Here is a 21,128-nt window from a genome sequence, read left to right as displayed (position 1 = left end):
TTCTATGAAAATGAACAGCTACTTGGATGAACATGGAGTAATAAAAAGATCCAGCATGGACTGGTTAAGGGTAAATTGTGTTTAACTAACTTGTTTGAGTGTCAGAGAAGGGTGGATGAGGGCAGTGCACAGTATAATTGGTCTGTGGTGATAATGTGCACTTATTGGCTTCTGAGCAAAACTAAAGCATGTTGAGTATAAGGAGCAGTAGAAGCATGGATATCAAACAGGCTAATTGAAATACATTAATGACTGGGACCTGGAGGTCTGTCGCACATTTTGAAACCTGAAGATGATGCAAAACTTGGAAAAAAAAAGTAAACAGTGAAAAGATAGTAAGACTTCACAAGGACAAAGGCTGTTGGAATGGGTGGACACAGAATGAAAATTCAAAACAGAAAAATGTGTAATGATAACATTTTTCAGGAAAAGTGTTATGTCTTATGCCCCAGAGATATACAGAGATGATGCACCTTCAAAATGAGCAGGAAGAGTTTTGTTCAATGCTTTAAATATGTCTTAACATAACATGTTTTCAGCACCCTGCTTCAGTTGAGTTACTCTTTTGCAGTTGCCACACCCAGGCTAACTAATCACAGAGAACCAGTCATGCATAACCAAACACTGAACAATTGAACACTACAACGAGGAGAGGTGATGCAGGAACAACGAGACTAGCAGGAGTGATTAGGCTCAAATCATTGTCGGTAGCTGGACATGTTAGCAAAGCAGTTAATAAAGCATACGAGACCTTGGACTTAACAGAGGAGGTTATAAAATGCTATTCTGATCCCAGCTGGAAATTTGGGTGTAGCACTTTAGGAAGAACATGAAGACTTTGGAGAGGTTACAGAAGAAATTTCCTTTTTGGTTCCAGCATGTGGATTGGCTGGATCAGCTGGAGATTGTTCTTCTTAGGACCAGGAAGGAAGACAAAGGGGAAATTTGGTTGGGGCTTTAAAATTATGAAGGCCTTCAATAGGTTAATAAAGGTTTCCAATGGCTGCAGAGACCATTTCAAAAGGGACAGACTTGAGGTGATTTCCAAAACAATCAGAGACAACATAAGGAAAAATTGTTTTATGCACTGAGTGGTTAGAATTTGGAATGCACTGCCTGATGAGTGGTGTTGGAAGCAGATTAATACTACGATATGCAGCTGAATTAATACAACAGTAGAGAAATGAACATTAGGAAGCATCTTCTAAAGCCAAAACTAAGGAAGGTGAACTATTTGGATCCTTTTTGGCCCTATAAATTTCTTTCATAACCAGTGATGAACTCTCATCTTGTGCTTCAGGTTATAGAGCAGTCAGTTCAATCGGTTTAGTTAACTAGCTGATGAATGATAGAACATTTTTCACTCGGTAGCCTGACTACAGTAGCTGGAGAATGTTGACCAGAGTGTCAACACATTAGTTTCCTACTCACAACAGCACAAATGCATCTTACATTCTTGTGAACTGAAGCTAAGCTATTTATTCATAAAGAGAGTAAATGTTTTTGTTCCTCCGATGTTAAATAATGAAAGGCAGCTGGCGGCAGAGCGTTGAGGTACTTGGGATATAGGTCGCCTCCCAGAAAGATGAGAGCGCAGGTTTAATCCTTCAATTCACTTGCTCTTTTTTAGTTCCTCGTTACACTGTAGACAGACCATTATTACTGTTCGATCGTTTCTTCAGCTGGGTAAGAAGTAATTTATCTGCTTCCCGACATTCGTTGCAAACTTGTTTGATACCTCACTGAACAAGCTCTGGCAGCAGAAGTCACAATTATCACCTCCACAAATTGGTTGGTTGAATTAACAAAGGCCTTACCTCGGAAAGTGCAGTTGAATGGATTCTCATTAAGTGCACAACAGCTTTCTGGCTGAACCAAAGCTATAAATAGGCTGGAGTTGAATATTTGTAAGATATCAATCTTTGGCAGGTTCTCATATCAGGATATGAAACATTATAGCATAAAAATTTCTGGCAGGAGACCTTATTTACAATAGTCCCTTGAATCCCATTTGTTGGTAAGAAACTAGTTTGACTTTCTTCTGTAATCCCATATGCTTTATCGTCTTACCACTGTATCTCTGTTTAAAGCACATTCTCATAGTCCAATTTCATGTTAACACAGTTGGTAAATTAGGACCGTTCCTCAATTGTGCCATCACCTCTTCTCAACCTCCAAATCACCAGCTTCCTCTCCGAGCGTCTCGCTCACCACCCTTCCTGTTCTCCATCTCTTTCCGACTCTTCTGCTTGCCACCTCCTCCCTGGTCCTGCCATCCCCTCCCATTCACAACTCTTCTCAGTCCCTTGCTTGCTGGAGAGTCCGGACAAGTGGCAAACTGGCAAGTAGCAGGATGTTGAATGAGTTGGTATCTGAAGTTATTAAAACTAAGATGTAGAAGCAGAAGTAGGCTATTCGGCCCATTGAACCTGACTGAAGTTAAATGTCACAGGGTAGGCTTACAGTAACACTGTAATGATGTTACTATGAAAATCCCCTTGTCGCTACACTCTGGCATCTGTTTGGAGGAAGAATTTGTGGGAGGAAACCGGAGCACCTGGAGAAAACCCACACAGACATGGGGAGAACATGCAGACTCTGCACAAACAGTGACCCAAGCTGGGAATTGAACCCAGGTCCTTGGTGCTGTGAGGCAGCAGTGCTAACCACTCTGCCATTGTGCTGCTCTCTGCCATTCATTGACATCATGACTGATCTGATGTGATAAGCCTTAACTCTATTTCACTGCCCTTTCCCCATAATCCTTGATTTTGGTGGCTTCTGCAGCCCCCTGCAGCAAATAATTCTGTAGTTTCACTGCTCTCTGAGGGTAGAAGTTCCTTCTCATCTGTGTTCAAAATGGGCAACCTCTTACTCTATGATTATGCCTTTTGGCCCTAGAGTCTGGGTCATCCAAACTCAAAGCACTAGTTTTATTCTCTCTCCCTAGATGCTGTCAGACCTGCTGAGATTTTCTAGCATTTTTTGCTTTCGTTGCCTTTCCCTGAGGTTGTAAAAAGCAGAACATAAAGGAACAATTGGTAAATTATTTGTTGGTATAGCACCATAAAATCAAAACTGGGTGACAATTTATAAATGTTGTTAGTGCTGTTCATTGTAACTCAAATGTCATAAGGCTGAGGACTTTCTATACTAGACTCACTGCATTCGATTGCATTTGCCATTTGTCTGTCCATTGGTGGGAGTTGTCAAGGTGCTTTTGAATTTATTTGCATCATTCACCACAGTTCTCTGTTTGGTATAATCTGCAAATTTGGAAAGAATTATTTCCTCTAAACCAATTATAAAAACTCTAAATAACAGGAGTCTCAATGCTGATCCTTGGAACTTCTGGCTCTCCAGTAGTAAATATCTGCCCACCAGATTCATTCACTAACTCCTAACCAATCATTTCTCAATCTAGTTTAAGAAATTCCCATTCATCCAATGGGATAGGATATTAGATAGTGGCCTATTATTTGGGACAAAGTCAAGTTTCTTCTTAAAATCAGGTAGACAACATTCACTGTCTCTCCTCAAATTGTTAGGTCTGTTATCTCTTCAAAAAAAATCCAATAAATTAGCAAATCCAATTCTTAAACGGTACGCTTACTGCTCATGATTAGCTTTTGGTGTTTAAGATGCTCCCTTAAATCATCATTCATAATACTTTCGAACATGTCCCCGCCAGTTCAAGCGAGGCTTACTTGGTCTATAATTTGGTGGTTCACCCCTTGCCTTATTTTAAGATAGATGACAAATTTTTTGCATTCCAATATTCTGGTTGGGGCATCTTCAATTAATCTTCAGCGAATAAAATGTAGCTAAAGCAATTAATTTACAATCTAAAGTTTCTTCATGCAGTGGTTACTGATTTTAAAACATTTTAATTCATCCTGTTGTATTTTTAAGGTTCAGTATCAGGAGACCTGCGGAGAAGCTACCCCTTTCTACTGCTCAGAATCCTTCAACATATTACAATTCCTGGCTCTGAATTTGTACAGGGGTCACGTTGCCAGTGCAGCTGCTGTATTTGTACAGCACATTTCATGCCTTGGTTTTAAAATGATGTTAGCAAATGAGTGAAGCACTGCTAACATATATTGCTTGGTTTATTTAAAAGACAGAAGTTCAGAGAACAGTGCGATTCTGAAGCTGAACCTTACGAGTTCAGGATAATTACCAGGTTAAAAATTTCATCCTTCCATGATGAAAGACAGAAACATAAGACATGATTGGATCTGCTGTTTAATAATAATTACATTCAGAAAACCAGGTCTTTGTAGCAATGCAGATGCCAGCACAAGGTCAAATACCTGGTATCCAGGATATAAATATCACTTGTGAACAGATGGGCCAGTGTTTCAAAATTTTGACTTTCATTTGAATGCTGATTTATGAACTTAAGCTGTCAAACGTTCATCAGTGTGTTTGTGTGTGGGCAATGTCTATCAGCTCTCAAATGCATTGCTTTTAGTTTACTGTCATTTTGTTGCTTGAATTGAGTGTTGTATTTTAATTTACTGACAACTCCTGTAAATGAAACACCATCAACAGGCATGCAGTTCAATCCAAACGTTTGTTGCTACGTAGTAAGGAAATTCTCATCCACAAGTTGCAGCACGTAGCTATGAAGAGCAGTGAGGCAAGCAGGAAAAACAAGGGTGCAGAGGTGGGTACTGGCCCCAATGATGGATTCCTCGCCATATTTTTGGCCACTTAGTCAAAAGAAAGTTGAGGGGCGGGTCACAGGATATCACGTTACTGGTGAGCCTTTTTAAAAAATCAGGCACCCCAGTTAAAAAGAAAACCACCCTTCCCCCCGCCACCCCTCACCACCACCACAGAACTCCAGCCCCTACCCCACAGAACACTACCCATGCAACATCCCCCCACATCCAGCACTGAGCCAGGGGACAGTACCCTCTCCCCTCCAGCGGGGCTGTACTTACCAGTGCACCTCCAGTGGGTTCTGCTCACCAGGTGCACATCATAAGGGACCTGTTGTTATTGCCCATGTGAATGGAGAAGGGGGGGTGGGTGTTGGGCAGGACTATCAGCTATAAAGGCCTGCTAATGATGTATAAATATATTCAGATTGGGAACCCCATGCTCAATTTCAGGATACCTGTTACATCATTCCTGCGGGGGGGGGGGCAGGGAGAATCACAACAACAAATCTCAGCACCGTTCAACATGCAGGATTTTTTGCCCGCACAACTGAATCTACTCCACGAAAACTATTATGCAAAATACTCCCAGCAAGACTGTACAGAAATTTGGGCAGACCCACCAGTGCCAGAAAATTTAAATTGGATCCCAAACCTTTTAACGACAAAGTCAGAATTCTGCCTTTCTCTGTGATTAATAAACCAGCAACAAAAGCATGAGAACATATAGTTTTAAAGTAAGCGATTTGTGATTTCATTACATAGTCATGAATTACGGCAAAGCTGAATTTTACCCCTTTTATGAAAATAAAACAGAACAAAATAGGCATACACAAGTTTGGAAATAGAGTAATTGACATTTTCTTTGTATCTTATATTAATAATGAGGTTTCTGGTATCAATTGATATATGCTTCATATGTGTGCTTTTGCATATTTTATGTTTGACAGCAGATTGAGGACGTATTATAACTTAAAGTGCAACTGAACACTTTAATGAGTACTCATATTTCACCTTAAAATACACTGGAATATTCATTAAGACTATTAACAGATAAAATTAAATTGTGTCACAATTATTCAGATGGCGCCATCATTTGCATTTTCATGGAATCAGCTTCCCTTTCAAAGGTTCCTAAAACCAAACTTCAACCGCTACGATTCGGCATTTAGTTTGATTTATTATTGTCACATGTATTAACATACAGTGAAAAGTATTGTTTCTTGCACACTATACAGATAAAGCATACCGTTCATAGAGAAAGAAACGAGAGAGTGCAGAATGTAGTGTTACAGTCATAGCGAGGGTGTAGAGAAAGATCTTAATGCAAGGTAAGTCCATTCAATAGTCTGACAGCAGCAGGGAAGAAGCTGTTCTTGAGTGGGTTGCGACATGACCTCAGACTTTTGTGTCTTTTTCCTGACAGAAGAAGGTGTAAGAGAGAGTGTCAGGGGTGCGTGAGGTCCTTAATCATGCTGGCTGTTTTGCCGAGGCAGCGGGAAGTGTAGACAGAGTCAGTGGATGGGAGGCTAGTTGTCATAGGGTTGTATTCCTGAAGAACTAAATATGTTCTGCATCAAACTAAATATGTGACCTGCTCACCTGATTTTAGGCATCTTGTGTCATATACATTAGTAATTTACATTCTTCAGAGTATCTAATATCTTACAAGTGAATTATGATATAAAACAAAATTAAAGATGCAGTACACGAAAAAAAAACACATGCAGTGAAAAAGAGGTCTTGGCTGGAACCATGGGTAACAACATGAATGACCAGACGTGGGGAAAAGTCACTAGCAGGAAAAATGAATTATGTTAGGATAGGTAGGAACACATCTGGGAGACAGGTGGTGAAGGAGGATGAAATAGCCATCGATTATTGCAGACTGCAGAATGTTAAACACATATGAATAGGGATCAACCCTTCAGTCTTTTGAGCCTATTTCAACATTTCATTATAGCATAGCTGATCTATATCATAGCTCCATTTACCCACCTCAGTTTTATATCCCTTTATACCCTTTCCGAACAAAACAAAATCCATCAACCTCAGTTTTGAAGTTTTCAGTTGAACCTCGCCTGTTTTTTGGAGCAGAGTTCCAGATTGCTATTGCACTTGGTGTAAAGAAAATCTGGTGGCTTAACTCCAGCTTTAAAGTTATCACAGAAATCATTGGATGGGATAAATCAAAAAGAGCAAGTCATCCAGCCTGTCCTGCCTGGATTGGCACTCTGTAGGAACACCTCAGCTAATCCCACTTCCCACAAAGATCTTGTCTACAGGTGTTTACCCAATTCTCTTTTGAAATTCACAACTGAATTTGCATTCACCACATTCTCAAGCTGTGTATTCCAAATCCTGTTATAAAAGAAGTTTATCTTTATTCCGTTATTTCGTTTTTTGCAATTCACCTCAAATCTGTGTGCTCCAGTTCTCAAACCTTCTGCTGATTTCTCTCTATATACTCTTTCTCCTTCATAATTTTGAATATGCCTAGAAAATTACCTCTTAAACTTTACTGCACATGAAGAGCAGCCCAAACTTCTTCAATCTAACCATGTAACTGCAGTTCCTCATATCTGGAACCATTCTTCTGAATCTTTTCTGCACCCTCTCTAATGTCTTCACATTCATCCTAAGGCGTGCTGCCCAGATTAGGACACATGATTCCAGTTGAGGCTGCCCAGTGTTTTGTAAGGGTTCCTTTACTTGCTTCCTTTTGGCCCCTATGCCTTTATTTTGAAAGTCCAGGACCTCTTCTGTTTTTTTAACCAATTTCTGAACTTGTTTTCTACCTCCAACAAAAGTGCACATATTATCCCAGGGTCTTCTGTTCCTGCATCTCCTTTAGAATTGTACCAGTTTTTATACTTAGCGTTCCTATCAAAACGTATCATTTCACATTTTTCACCCATTACACCAGTTCACAATTTTTGTGCATCTGCTGAAACTGTGCCCTGTACACCCATTTCTGGGTCATTTATTTCAATGCATAAATTATTATGATTATTTATTTATTCTTGTAATGCAAGTGTTACTGGCAAGGCCAGCAATTATAGTCCATCTCTAATTCCTTTGAGATGGTGCTGGTGAGCCATCTTCTTGAAGCACTGCAAATCATGTCATGCAGGAACATCCACATTGCTTTTAGGCTGGGAGTTACAGGATTTTGACCCAGCTAGGGGTTAGGAGTGGTGGTATAGTTCCAGTTGACAACAGTGAGGGCAACAGTGGGGAACTTTCATTGGTGGTGTTTTTATGCATTGGCGGTGCTCTCATGCATCTGCCGCCCTTGTCCTTCTAGATGGTGAAGATCATGGGTTTGGAAGGCGCTGTTGAAGGAGCCTTGGTGAATTGCTGCAGTGCATCCTGTAGACGGTACACTGCTACCACTGTGTACTGGCAATAGAGTGAATGTTGAAGGTGCTTCATAGGCTGCTGATCAAGCAGGTTGTTTTGTTTTGGACGGTGTCAGACTTGTTGAACGTTGTTGGAGCTGCAGCTGCAGTGAAATAGTTGCCTCAGAATGCCCAGCCTCTGAACTCCTATTGTAGCCCAGTATTTGTATGGCTGGTCAATGGTAATGCTAAAGATGTTTTTTGAGATATACCCAGTGATGATAAAACTGTTAAATGTCAAGGGGAGATGATTAGATTCTCTCTTGTTGGAGATGATCGCTGCGGCATGGTAGCACAGTGATTAGCCCTGTTGCTTCACATTGCCAGGAACTTGGGTTCGATTCCTGGCTTGGGTCACTATATGTGTGGAGCTTGCACATCCTCCCCGTGTCTGTGACATGTTGGTTAGGTGAATGACCCGACCAGGTGCCAGACTGTGGTGACTAGGGGAATTTCACAGTAACTTCACTGCAGTGTTAATGTAAGCCTTACTTGTGACTAATAAATAAATAAACTTTAAACACTGCCTGGTACTTGCATAGCTTGAATATTATTGCTGGAATTCTACTGCCTCGCCTGCCACAGATTCAGAGCGGATGAGGGGTGGACAACAGAAATGACCATTGACCTCATTCCTGGTCTCGCTTGAGCGAGGCTGTAAAATCCCACCCTACTTGTCACATATAAACCCAAGTTTGGAGATTATCCAAGTCTTGATTCTTGTGCGCACGGATTGCTTTAGTGTCTGAGGAGTTGCAATTGGTACTTAATATTGTATAATCGTCAGCCAACATCCCCAATTCTGACCTATATTGGAGGGAAGATGATTTATGAAGCAGCTAAAGATGTTTGAACTTAGGATAACACTACCCTGAGGCACTCCTGCAGCAGTGTTCTGGGACTGAGATTACCGGCCTCCATCTACTGAAAGCATAGAACATAGAACATAGAACACTACAGCACAAACAGGCCCTTCGGCCCACAAGTTGCGCCGATCACATCATCACCTACCAACCTACAGACCTATCTATAACCCTCAATCTCATTAAACCCCATATACTCATCCAGGAGTCTTTTAAAAGACCCCAGCGAGTTCGCCTCCACCACCACTGACGGCAGCCGATTCCATTCACTCACCACCCTCTGAGTGAAAAACTTACCCCTAACATCACTTCTGAACCTCCCTCCCCGCACCTTAAATCTGTGTCCTCTCGTAGCGACCATTTCAACCCGGGGAAATAGCCTCTGAGAGTCCACCCTATCTATTCCTCTCAACATTTTGTAAACTTCTATCAGGTCGCCTCTCAACCTTCGTCTCTCCAGGGAAAAGAGTCCCAGCTCCCTCAACCTAACTTCATAAGGCATGCCTCCCAGTCCAGGCAACATCCTTGTAAATCTCCTCTGTACCCTTTCAATAGCTTCTACATCTTTCCTATAGTGAGGCGACCAGAACTGCACACAATACTCTAAATGAGGCCTGACAAGGGTCTTATAAAGTTCCAGCATTACCTCCCGACTCCTAAACTCAATCCCTCGATTAATGAAGGCCAGTACACCATACGCCTTCTTGACCACCTCCTCCACCTGCGAGGCCGATTTAAGAGTCCTGTGGACCCGGACCCCAAGATCCTTCTGCTCCTCAACACTACTCAGGCTTCTGCCCTTGATAGTGTACTCGTTCATCCCGTTGGTTCTGCCAAAATGGACGACTACACATTTATCCGCGTTGAAGTCCATCTGCCACTTCTCCGCCCAGTCCTGCATCCTATCTATGTCCTGCTGCAACTTTTGCCATCCTTCCAGATCATCCACAACACCACCGACCTTCGTGTCATCAGCGAACTTACTTACCCATCCCTCCACTTCCTCATCCAGGTCATTTATGAAAATGACAAACAACAAGGGTCCCAGAACAGATCCTTGAGGCACTCCACTGGTGACTGACCTCCATTCAGAAAAAGCCCCATCCACAACCACTCTCTGCCTTCTGCAGGCAAGCCAGTTCTGGATCCACAAGGCCAAAGGCCCTTGGATCCCATGCCCTCTCACCTTCTCAAGAAGTCTTGCATGGGGGACCTTATCAAACGCCTTGCTGAAGTCCATGTACACTACGTCCACGGCACTTCCTTCGTCAATGTGTTCAGTCACATTATCGAAGAACTCAACTAGGCTTGTAAGGCACGACCTGCCCTTGACAAATCCATGCTGACTATTCCTGATCATGTCAAACCTCTCCAAATGTTCGTAAATCTTGTCCCTCAGAAGCCTCTCCATCAGCTTACCAACCACTGAGTCAGACTCACCGGTCGGTAATTTCCTGGGCTATCTCTGTTCCCTTTCTTGAAAATAGGAACTACATCCGCAATCCTCCAATCCTCTGGAACCTCTCCCGTCTCCATTGACGACGCAAAGATCATCGCCAGGGGCTCTGCAATCTCTTCCCTCGCCTCCCACAGTATCCTGGGGTACATCCCATCTGGTCCCGGCGACTTATCTACCTTGATAGAATTCAAAAGTTCCAACACATCCTCCTCCTTAATATTCACGTACTCAATCCTTTCCTTCTGCTGCAAATCCATAACAAAATCTCCCAGATCGGCTTCCACTGTGAATACTGAGGCGAAGTACTCGTTAAGCACCTCTGCCATTTCTTCTGGTTCCACACAAACCTTTCCCCCCCTCACCTTTTATAGGTCCTATCCCTTCTCTTCTTATCCTTTTACCTTTCACATATTTATAGAAGGCCTTGGGATTCTCCTTAATCTTACCCGCCAAGGTCTTCTCATGACCCCTTCTGGCTCTCCTAATTTCCCTTTTAAGTTCCCTCCTACAGTCCTTATACTCCTCAAGATCTTTAACATCTCCTAATTCCCTGAACCTCTTGTACACCTTCCTTTTCTTCCTGACTAGGTTCAACACTTCCTTTGTGCACCACGGTTCCCTCGACCCACCAAAACCCCCTCGTCTCATCGGAGCGTTGTCATTCAGAGCTCCAGACACACATTCCTTGAATATCTGCCACCTTCCTTCGGTACTTTTCCCTAAGAACGCCTCCTTCCAGTTTATTTGTCCAAGTAACTTCCTGACTTCTTCGTATCTCCCCTTACCCCAGACAAACACCTTCCTAGCCTGCCTGATCCTATCTCGTTCCAACGCAATTGTGAAGGAGATAGAATTATGGTCACCATTTCCAAGATGCTCACCTACCGAAAGATCCATCACCTGCCCTGGTTCATTCGCCAGTACCAGGTCAAGTACAGCCTCTCCCCTCGTAGGCTTATCCACATACTGCGTCAGGAAACCTTCCTGAACACACCTAACAAACTCCTCCCCATCTATACCCCTTACCCTAGGGATATTCCAGTCGATGTTTGGGAAATTGAAGTCTCCCATCACGACAACTCTGTAATTAATACATCTCTCCAGAATCTGTTTCCCTATCTGCACCTCAACTTCCCTGTCACTATTGGGCGGCCTATAGAATACACCCAGCAAAGTTTTTGACCCTTTGCTGTTCCTAACTTCCACCCACAGAGATTCTGTAGACAATCCCTCCACGACATCCTCTTTCTCTGTAGCCATGACACTATCCCTGATCAACAGTGCCACTCCACCAGCCCTTCTGCCACCCTCCCTGTCCTTCCTGAAGCACCTGAAGCATCTTGCTTTGTGTTAGGAATGACCCCAACCAGTGGGGAGTTTTCCCCAATTCCCATCAATTTCAATTTTACTTGGATTCCTTGATGCCACACATGGTCAAATGCTGTCCTGATGACAAGGACAATCATTCTCACCTCAACAATTCAACACTTTTGCCATGTTTTGGCACAGAACCCAAACTCATCCTTGGTGATCAGATTATTGCTGAACAAGTGCTACTTGATAGCACTATCAACAACATCTTCCATTACATTATTGATGAAAGAGTTGACTTATGCAATACTGATTGGATGGATTAGATTTATCTGGCATTTTGTGAGCAGGTCAAACTTTGGCAATTTTCTACTTTGTCGGGTAGTTGCCTGTGTTGAGGTTGGACTGGAACAGTTTGACTAATGCTGTAGTTAGTTCTGTTAAGGGACATGTATTCAATAGTACAGCTATCTATATAAACTATGTCTTCTGTTATTCCGGTTTCCTGCATCAAAGGATATAGCTTATCTCTACTCACTCTATCAAATGTTTTAATATTGGAAATACTTCAATTTGATCATCATTCAATTTTCCACCCTTGAAACAATATGCAACCTGCCCTTGTCAATTAATCTTTTAGCCACAGCATCATTCGGCTAAAACTACGCTGCATCCCCTTAAAGTTCAATATTTTGCTCCTGGCCAGAAAGGAATGCAATATTCTGAATGGGATCTAACTGAAGCTTCATGTAAACATAGCATAACTTTAATTTTTCAAAGCAGCTGAAATACCAGTGAGTGAAAGTGTAAAGTTTATTTATTAGGCTTACATTAACACTGCAATGAAGTTACTGTGAAAATCTCCTAGTTGCCACACTCCTGTTCGGGTACACTGAGGGAGAATTTAGCATGGCCAACGCACCTAAACAGCATGTCTTTCGGATTGTGGGAGAAAACTAGAGCACCTGGAGGAAACCCACAGCGACAAAGGAAAAATGTGCAAACTCCACACAGATAATGTCCCAAGGCGGGAATTGAACCCGAGTCCCTGGCATTGTGAGGCAGCAGTGCTAACCACTGTGCCATTGAGCCACCCCAAACAAAGGCAAATGGTTTTAATTATTATTTGTATCTGTTCACTTGTTTTAGTCGTTTCTGCAAGTAGATCCCGAAAAGTCTCTGCTCCTCCATAGTTTTTAGCTTCTCATCATTTAGAAAATCTTATCTACTTTTCTTTGATCCAAAGTGGATGACATCTTACTTCCCCAAATTAAACATTACCTATTACAGTTTTTCCCACATAATTGATCTATCACTGTCTTGCATTTACAGCTCGCTACTCCTTCAAGCTATTATCCATTCTTGGATTTCTGTTCTTAACCAATTCCCTACCTTTGCCCTACCATAGAACTAATGGGCTGAATGACCACCTTCTGTTTTCCATGAATCGATGCTAGACGGTTACCTGCAATTCCACACAGTTTCAGTTTCTGGTAAGCAAATGCTACTGGATTTCTGGAGGGCTGAGCAAATATTTATTGCTCATTCCTATTTTGCCTGTGAGTATTAAGAGGCAACCAGTGGAATTGGAGTCATATGTAGACCAAACATTGAAGCAGTAGCATTAGAAAACTAGTTGAAATTTAAGGATTATCTGGCAGCTTTCTTTACATGCTGCCCACGAATGTATTCAATTTCTGAATTTGCCACAATAGAATCTCTGAGCTGCTAGCCTAGTAACATAGCCAGTAGGCTATTGTACCAAAGGTTGAGGAGGATGTGGAGAGAACGATGGAATGTCTTGCTGATGATTTTGACCAGTATGGCCTTGGTGTGTGGGTAGGACATTCAAACACAAACTGTCTGCTTTTTTTTACATTCAATAGTGGGCAAATCCAGGATGTTCCAGCAACCTTACAGATATTTAAAGAGTTGTAACCATTGAGTCTAGCTAGCCAGAGCTCATTACTGAAAGAAGGAAACATGGCAGGAGAGGCAGTGGGGTGAAATCTAGTTTTAACAAGGCTGTAAAATGGGCAGGGGCAGAAGCTCAGGAAAGTATAGCCACTGGCTTTATTCACACGGGAATGATGATTTCAGGGGTCCAACGTAAAGAGAACAATGTTAGAGAAACATTACATACATGAATGCTGTTCCACACAATGGGCTGGATTTAATGCTTCCCTTACAGTCTGTTTAAAGGTGTGTGGAGGGGTGAAGGAAGGGTGCATGAAAGCTAGCAGCAGCCTGTTCTCTGCATATCTGCTCCTCACCGTTATGGCATCAGATAGCTGGCCTGCCAGTAGGCAAATTGAGACACTTAATTGGGCAAACAAGCAAGTAATGCCCACATATGGTTCTCATCTTGTTGCTGTCAGGATTAAACTTGTGGTGGGAGAAGCCCACAATGCTTGGGCTGAGTGTGGCAGGAGGGGGGAGATTCCTCTTTAACTGGTCTCCTGGGCCCTCTCCTCTCCCTCAAAGTGTTATTCTCTCCACTCAAATCCCAGCCCCTACCCCTCAACACCCTCCGCCTCAAATCCCTAAACATTTAAATTTCTGATCAATCATTCAACGCCTCCTCAATGACTGACCAACAGTATCTGTGGTAGGGCTGCTGGTATTCAGGTGCAGCTGGCCTCTGATTGACTGGCAGCTCCCTAATGTGGGTCCTCCTATTCCTAAGGGTCCCACATTCAGAAAGGTTTTGAGGAAGCCGTTCCTTCCTAGACGGGTTTCCCCTGTTTTTTAACTGGACTGCAGACCATGGTGCCTCGTGTAATTCAGCCCAATGCGTGGTAGATAACTGTAACTATAAATGAGTTAGTGTTTACCATCATCAGTGACCTGACCCCGATGGGACACAGCTTTCCAAGGAGTCTGTCCTCCATTGTGATAGCAGAATAGGAACTCTCTCCCCTCAGAACTAGTCTATAAACCCAGACTGGAGGAATATACCTTGAGAGGGTCACTGCTATCCCAACAGTTTTTCCAAAGATGAACTTCCTTCCACGCCAAGACCACAAGTTCTCAGTGATAGCATCAAGACGTGTAAGAAAGAAAGACTTTGCATTTATATAGCACCATTCATGACTATTGAACATCTCAAAAGTGCTTTGAAGTCAAAGTATTTTTGAGAAATTTATCACTATTACAATGCAGAAAATACAGCAGCTAATTTGTGCAACTCCCCTACATATAGCAATATAATGATGACTTGATGATCATTGTGTTGATGTTGACTGCAGGATGAATATTGGTCAGGATACTAGGGCTAACTCATCGGTTCTTCTGCACAGCGATATCCATTTGACAGAGTTAGCCGGGTCTCAGTTTCACATCTCAACTGAAAGACAGCACCTCCAGCAGTACAATACTCCCTCAGTTCTGCACCAGACTAGCAGGTTAGGCTGTTGTGCTCAATGTCCTGGGGCATGACCAGAACCACAACTTTGTAAGACTGAGGTAAGAGTGCTACCAAGTAAGTCATGGCTGACATACAAGAGTAGGCCAAGAGAGAGATTGTAAAGCCACGCGGAGTCAAGATGTTAGTGATTCTTTGCTCTTCTCAACATTTTGTTAAGTTTGAATAATTTTAATTCAAACATAACTGGAACTGCAACTGCAGATTTTATTGATTTAGAGAATTGCACGTCAATATAAATGAAGGGAAAATGGATAATGGCCAAATTTGATGTATGTGGAGGCACAGTGCTAAGAGATGGATCCGCATCATTGAGGGTTCCGCAAATAAGTTGGTCTTTGCAGCAATGCTATTGCTGCATCTCCTTCATTTCATGCTTGTGGAGGCTGCCAGCATCTGGATTACTAGTTTTTGATTGAGGAAGCAGATCTTCAATTAAGTCAGTAAGTTAGATTTTTTTCTTTTCATACTTCTGCCCACCACTCATAAAATATTTAAAGCAATGTGATTAAAGTTTCTTTGTTGAAAACATTTTAGATTCACTTCCAAAAATGCTTTCATACCTCTTGTCTCATGCAGTTTTAAGGGACAATCTCATGCCAATTCATGAACCAAAACACACAAATGCGATAACTGCAAGTTCTATACTGCAATTTATAGGAGGCATTATGGATTTTAAAAAGTCTATCGCCAAATTCTTAGCAAATACTATTTTCTAGTTTTTTTTTACTATTCATTCATGGGACATGGGTGTCGCTGGCTGGCTGGCATTTATTGCCCACTCCTAGTTGCCTGAGGGCAGTGGAAAGTCAACCACATTGCTGTTGCTCTGGAGTCACATGTAGGCCAGACCAGGTAAGGACAGCAGATTTCCTTCTCTAAAGGCCATTAGTGAACCAAATGGGTTTTTCCCCACAATCAACAATGGTTTCATGGTCAGCAGTAGATTCTTAATTCCAGATTTTAAAAACTTCAAATTCACCATCTGCCATGGCGGGATTCAAACCTAGGTCCCCAGAATGTTAGCTGTGTTTTTGGATTAGTAATCTAGCGATAATGCCACATAATGTGGCATTGTCAAGTAGATAACATGGGAAGCTTGATTCCATGAAGGAATGTATCAGCATTAAAAGACAAATTGGGAAGGTCATTAAGTTTGATGGAGCTTCTTTTTTTTTGGAATTTTTTTGGTATGTTCTCACAAAGTTGCTTTTGAACAACTGTCATTTTGTTGAAAAATTTTTTGGGTCAAAGCTTTTCGTCTTGCACTCATTAGGACATTTCGCAAGAATACCAAATGTAAAGAGAAAAACAACAATTTATACTGTATGAGAAGAAAGTGCTGCTTGGTTGGCAAGTGGACTGTAATTAGTAGAGGTGTTGTCATAGAAAATACATGGTGATTAACAAGTTAACTGCCAAGCATTTATTGAAATTTACACCAGACAGCTTAATTCTGATTGGTCAAGACAATGCCCTGAGAAATGAACAATAAAATGGTTGTCACTTATTTTGTTTAGTTAAAACAGACGCAACATGTCTGCCAAGAACAGAGCCCTCTGCATTAACATATGTAACTTTCAGTACATGCTAAATACCTTGGCCAATTAGACAACAGCACAATGGCACAGTGGTTAGCACTACTGTCTCACAGAACCAGGGACCCGGTTCAATTCTGGCCTTGGATGGCTCTTTGGTGGAATTTGTACGTTCTCTACATGTTTGTGTGGATTTCCTCCAGGTGCTCTGGATTCCTTCCACAGTCCAAAGATGTTCAGGTAAGGTGGATTGGCCATGCTAAATTATCACTTAGTGTCCTAACATTAGGGGGATTAGCAGGCTTAAGTAAGTGGAGTTGTGGGATAAGCCTGGGTGTGAGTTGGTGCAGACTTGATGGACTGAATGGCCTCCTTCTGCACTGTAGGGATTCTATGACTCTATGAATCAGGATAAGCAAGTATTCTCAAGCAAGCAAGCAAGCATCAAAGCCGTTGTTCCCTTTACATTTGGTATTCTTTTAATTTGTCCTGATGAGTGCAAAATGAAAAACTTTGACAAAAAATGTCTTTTTTCAGCAACACCCAGGTTCTGTACTACCAAATGATCTACTGGTGTTTTCTTTACAACACAATAAAAGAATTGCCAAGATATATATTTACATCTCATCTATTCAACTGCTATAAACTAACCAATTAAATTGTTCAATGGTATAATACTTTCCTCCAAGTCCTGCTCTTCTTGCACTAAAGGCTTATTTGGTTTTATTTATAATTTTAATAATGTTGCGTATGATCAGATTGTCCATCTTTAAACAGATGTATTTTTAATGAACTGCAAGATTTTGTCCCTTCCCTAAATGAGGTTGATACTTTTAAAACTTTCAGATTAGTACTTTTTTTTATTCATCATGGGATAGGGGCTTCACTGGCTGGGCCAACATTTATTACCCACCCTTAATTGCCCTTGCGAAGACACTGGTGAGCCGCCTTAATGAAGCACTGCAGTTATGTGTTGTGGGTAGACCCACAGTGCTATTAGGGAGGAAGTTCCAGGATTTTGACCCAGTGATAGTGAAAGAACGATGATATATTTCCAAGGCTTATTAATTAGAGACCACCTTGCAGATGATGTTGTTCCCATACATCTGCTGTTCTTGTCATAGATGGTAGAGGTTGTGGGTTTGGAAGATGTCGTTGAAAGGGCCTTGGTGAGTTCCTGCAGTGCATCTTGTAGATGGAACGCACTGCTGCCACAGTGGTGAGGCTGTGAATGTTGAGGGTGATGGATTGAGCACCAATCAAGCGGGTGCTTTATTCTTGATGGTGTCGAGCTTCTTTTGTGTTGTGCTGAAAGTATTCCATCACACTCCTGACTTGTGCCTTGTCAATCAGTTTTAGTGGGGACTGCTGGTCCTTACTTTGCTACAGCAACAACAGGATGCATGCAATGAGCATTGCTGATCAACTTAGAAATTGTATCATACCAACCACTTAAAGCTAAAACATTGTGCATCTTGAAAAAGAAGTACAGATATACTTACCGACTGTAGAAATCATCTCTGTAATAATCGTAGTCAAAGTCATAACCAGTGCTGAAAAACAAAGCAAGAACTTTAATGAGAAGTTGCAGAGCAGAACCTTTCATTTTTTCAAGTTTCGAGAAATTGATTATCTTTGGATTGGTTCAAAATACATTTAATGCAAAGAAAATTGCTAACAGCAAATGATGTGAGGTCTAATGGAGATTTAGTATGTTGAAAACAGGAAGGAATGGAAATATATAGGAGACTCAGGTCTGAATTCTCACAGATGCAGCACTCATCAAGTGGTGGGGGTGGGGGGACGGTAGGGGGTGGAAATGGCCTGCTAAGTTTTTCACAGATGCGCAGTTGCCAAAGGCAGCTATACATTTAGAAAGTGTAACTGCCTTCAAACAGAAGCAGTTTTGGTCATCCTGGTTTTTGAAAATGACTCATAGGCTTTAGACATTTGAAGAAGATCTAGGCTTTGGTGATATTCTTTGGAGAGGTCAGGCAGTGTATTGGAGAGGTAAGGTACCTCTTTGAAATTGTAAGAGTAGACATGAATGTGCATAAAAAATGCATATGGTTATTTAAGTTCCTTGCCTGTTAATTTTTGAAAATTTAGCCAGACTGCAGTTGAAAAAAAACTGGCACTTCCAATTTAAGAGGTGTTGTCAACGTAAACTTGAATGTTATCACTTTGATAATTTCTGCTTGACTGTTTCCACAACCTATCATTCTTGTGGTGGGAAACCTACAGATATGGTCTCTGTGGCTGGCTTTACACTAATTCTGGGGGCAGCAGACCTGATTCAAGTTAGAACCTTCCATTCCCCCACTCTTCACAAATGGGCCACTTTCTCCTGAGTTGGGCTTGCAGCATTAGGAAATTGGCCAACCTTGCAGACAGTAAGTCCTCATTTAACACCATCTCACTTAATGTTGTTTTGTTTCAAAGATCTTAATAAAATGTCCATTTAACATTACCAGTTTCACTTTAAGGTCATTTGCCACAGACTTCCTCTTCTGTGGCCTTCCTACTCACAAAATCTTTGCCAAAGTGTTTCTGCCCACCTGCATAATGCCTCCCCTCCCACCCCCTGGCACTCTTGCTTCCAGATCTTGTCTCCCATGCTCTGTTCTTGCCTTAGGAGCTGAGGTCTGCTACTCTTCTCCCAGTTACTCACTCTGCTGCTGCTGCTGCAGCCCCTCCTGGCTTTGTTGGTACTAAACTCTCACTGAGATCCTAGGCTCTATGTAGTGGCTCATCAGAACTAATCAGTGCAGGTGTCCTGGGACTTCAGCTCATAACTGCACCAACCAACTTTTGCCACTAGATGGGGATTCAGGATCGGCACATTCCTGTAAGGATGCACGATAAGTATGGCAAGTTTTGGGAACCTTGGATAATGAGAGATACTGTGAGCCTAGTCAAAGAGAAAAAGGAAGCATTTGTCAAAGCTAGGAGGCTGGGAACACTCAAAACAAGTTTGGAATACAAGGAAAGTAGAAAGAAACTTAAACAAGGAGTAAGGAGGGCTAAAAGGGGTCATAAAAAAGCATTGGCCAGCAAGATGGAGGAAAATCCCAAGGCTTTTTATACATGTATAAAGAGCAAGAAGGTAATCAGGGAAAGGGTTGGCCTACTCAAGGATAAGGGAGAGAATCTATGCATGGAGCCAGAGGAAATGGATGAGGTATTAAATGAGTACTTTGCATCAGTATTCATCAAAGAGAAGGACTTGGTGGATGATGAGTCTGGGAAAGGATGTGTAGATGATTTAAGTCATGTTGAGATCAAAAAGGAGTTGGTATTGGAATTCTTGAGAAATCTTCCACACACCTGACGAAGGAACGGTGATTCCGAAAGCTTGTGGGTTTATTATCAAATAAACTGGTTAGACTTTAACCTGGTGTTGTGAGACTTTTTACTCCAGTCCAATGCCGGCATCTCCACATCATGACAAGTGGTGTTCCTCAGGGATCAATGCTACTTGTAATATATATAAATGATTTGGAGGAAAATGCAACTGGTTTGATTAGTAAGTTTGTGGATGACACAAAGGTTGGTGGATTTGCAGATAGCGATGAGGACCATCAGAAGCTACAGTAGGATATAGATCGATTGGAGACTTGGGCAGAGAGATGGCAGATGGAGTTTAATCTGGACAAATGTGAGGTAATGCATTTTGGAAGGTCTAATACAGATAGGAAATATAAGTAAATGGCAGAACTCTTAAGAGTATTGACAGACAAAGGGATCTGGGTGTACAGGTATACAGGTCATTGGAAGTGGCAATGCAGGTGCAGAAGGTAGCCAAGAAGGTATACAGCATGCTTGCCTTCATTGGCCGGGGCACTGGGTTTAAAAATTGGCAACTCATGTTGCAGCTTTATCAAACCTTAGTTAGGCCGCACTTGGAATATAGAGTTCAATTCTGGCTGCTGCACTACCAGAAGGATGTGGAGGCTTTGGAGAGAGTACAGTAAAGTTTTACCAGGGTGTTGCCTGGTATGGAGGACATTAGCTATGAGGAGAGGTTGGAAAAACTTGGTTTGTTCTCACTGGAATAACAGAGGTTGAGGGGCAACCTGATAGAAGTCTACAAGATTATGAGAGGCATGGACAGAGTGGATATTCAGAAGCTTTTTCCGAGGGTGGAAGAGTCAATTACTAGGGATCACAGGTTTAAGGTACGAGGGGCAAGGTTTAAAGGAGATGTATGAGGTAGATTTTTTACACAGAGAGTAGTGGGTGCCTGTAACTCGTTGCCGGGGGAAGTAGTGGAAGCGGATAAGGTAGTGACTTTTAAGGGGCGTCTTAACAAATACATGAATAGGATGGGAATAGGGGGATATGATTCCTGGAAGGGTAGGGGATTTTAGTTAAGTTGGGCCGCATGATTGGTGCGGGCTTGGAGGGCCAAAGGGCCTGTTCCTGTGCTGTAATTTTCTTTGTTCTTTGTTTTTTTTCAATC

At 42.0% G+C, this 21,128-nt stretch overlaps 1 protein-coding gene across 4 annotated transcripts in view; it reads right to left on the bottom strand.

Moving 5' to 3' along the window:
- ralylb (RALY RNA binding protein like b) overlaps positions 1 to 21,128 on the bottom strand; it is an 876,105-nt gene that overhangs the window by 123,326 nt on the left and 731,651 nt on the right. For all 4 annotated transcript variants that reach the window (XR_013887728.1, XM_080194340.1, XM_080194342.1 and 1 more), the window contains one exon: positions 18,169 to 18,219. Coding sequence is in view for 3 of the 4 variants with exons in the window: in XM_080194340.1 (XP_080050466.1) it covers positions 18,169 to 18,219 (51 nt within the window). In the remaining variant the exon portion in view is untranslated. The remainder of the gene's footprint in view (positions 1 to 18,168; positions 18,220 to 21,128) is intronic.

Source organism: Carcharhinus amblyrhynchos, chromosome 8 (genome assembly GCF_965287045.1).
Source record: "Carcharhinus amblyrhynchos chromosome 8, sCarAmb.v2.hapA, whole genome shotgun sequence".
In the NCBI taxonomy this organism is placed as follows: Eukaryota; Metazoa; Chordata; class Chondrichthyes; order Carcharhiniformes; family Carcharhinidae; genus Carcharhinus; species Carcharhinus amblyrhynchos.
Note: the sequence above shows the minus strand (reverse complement) of the source record. Positions and strands in the feature narration are given on the sequence as shown.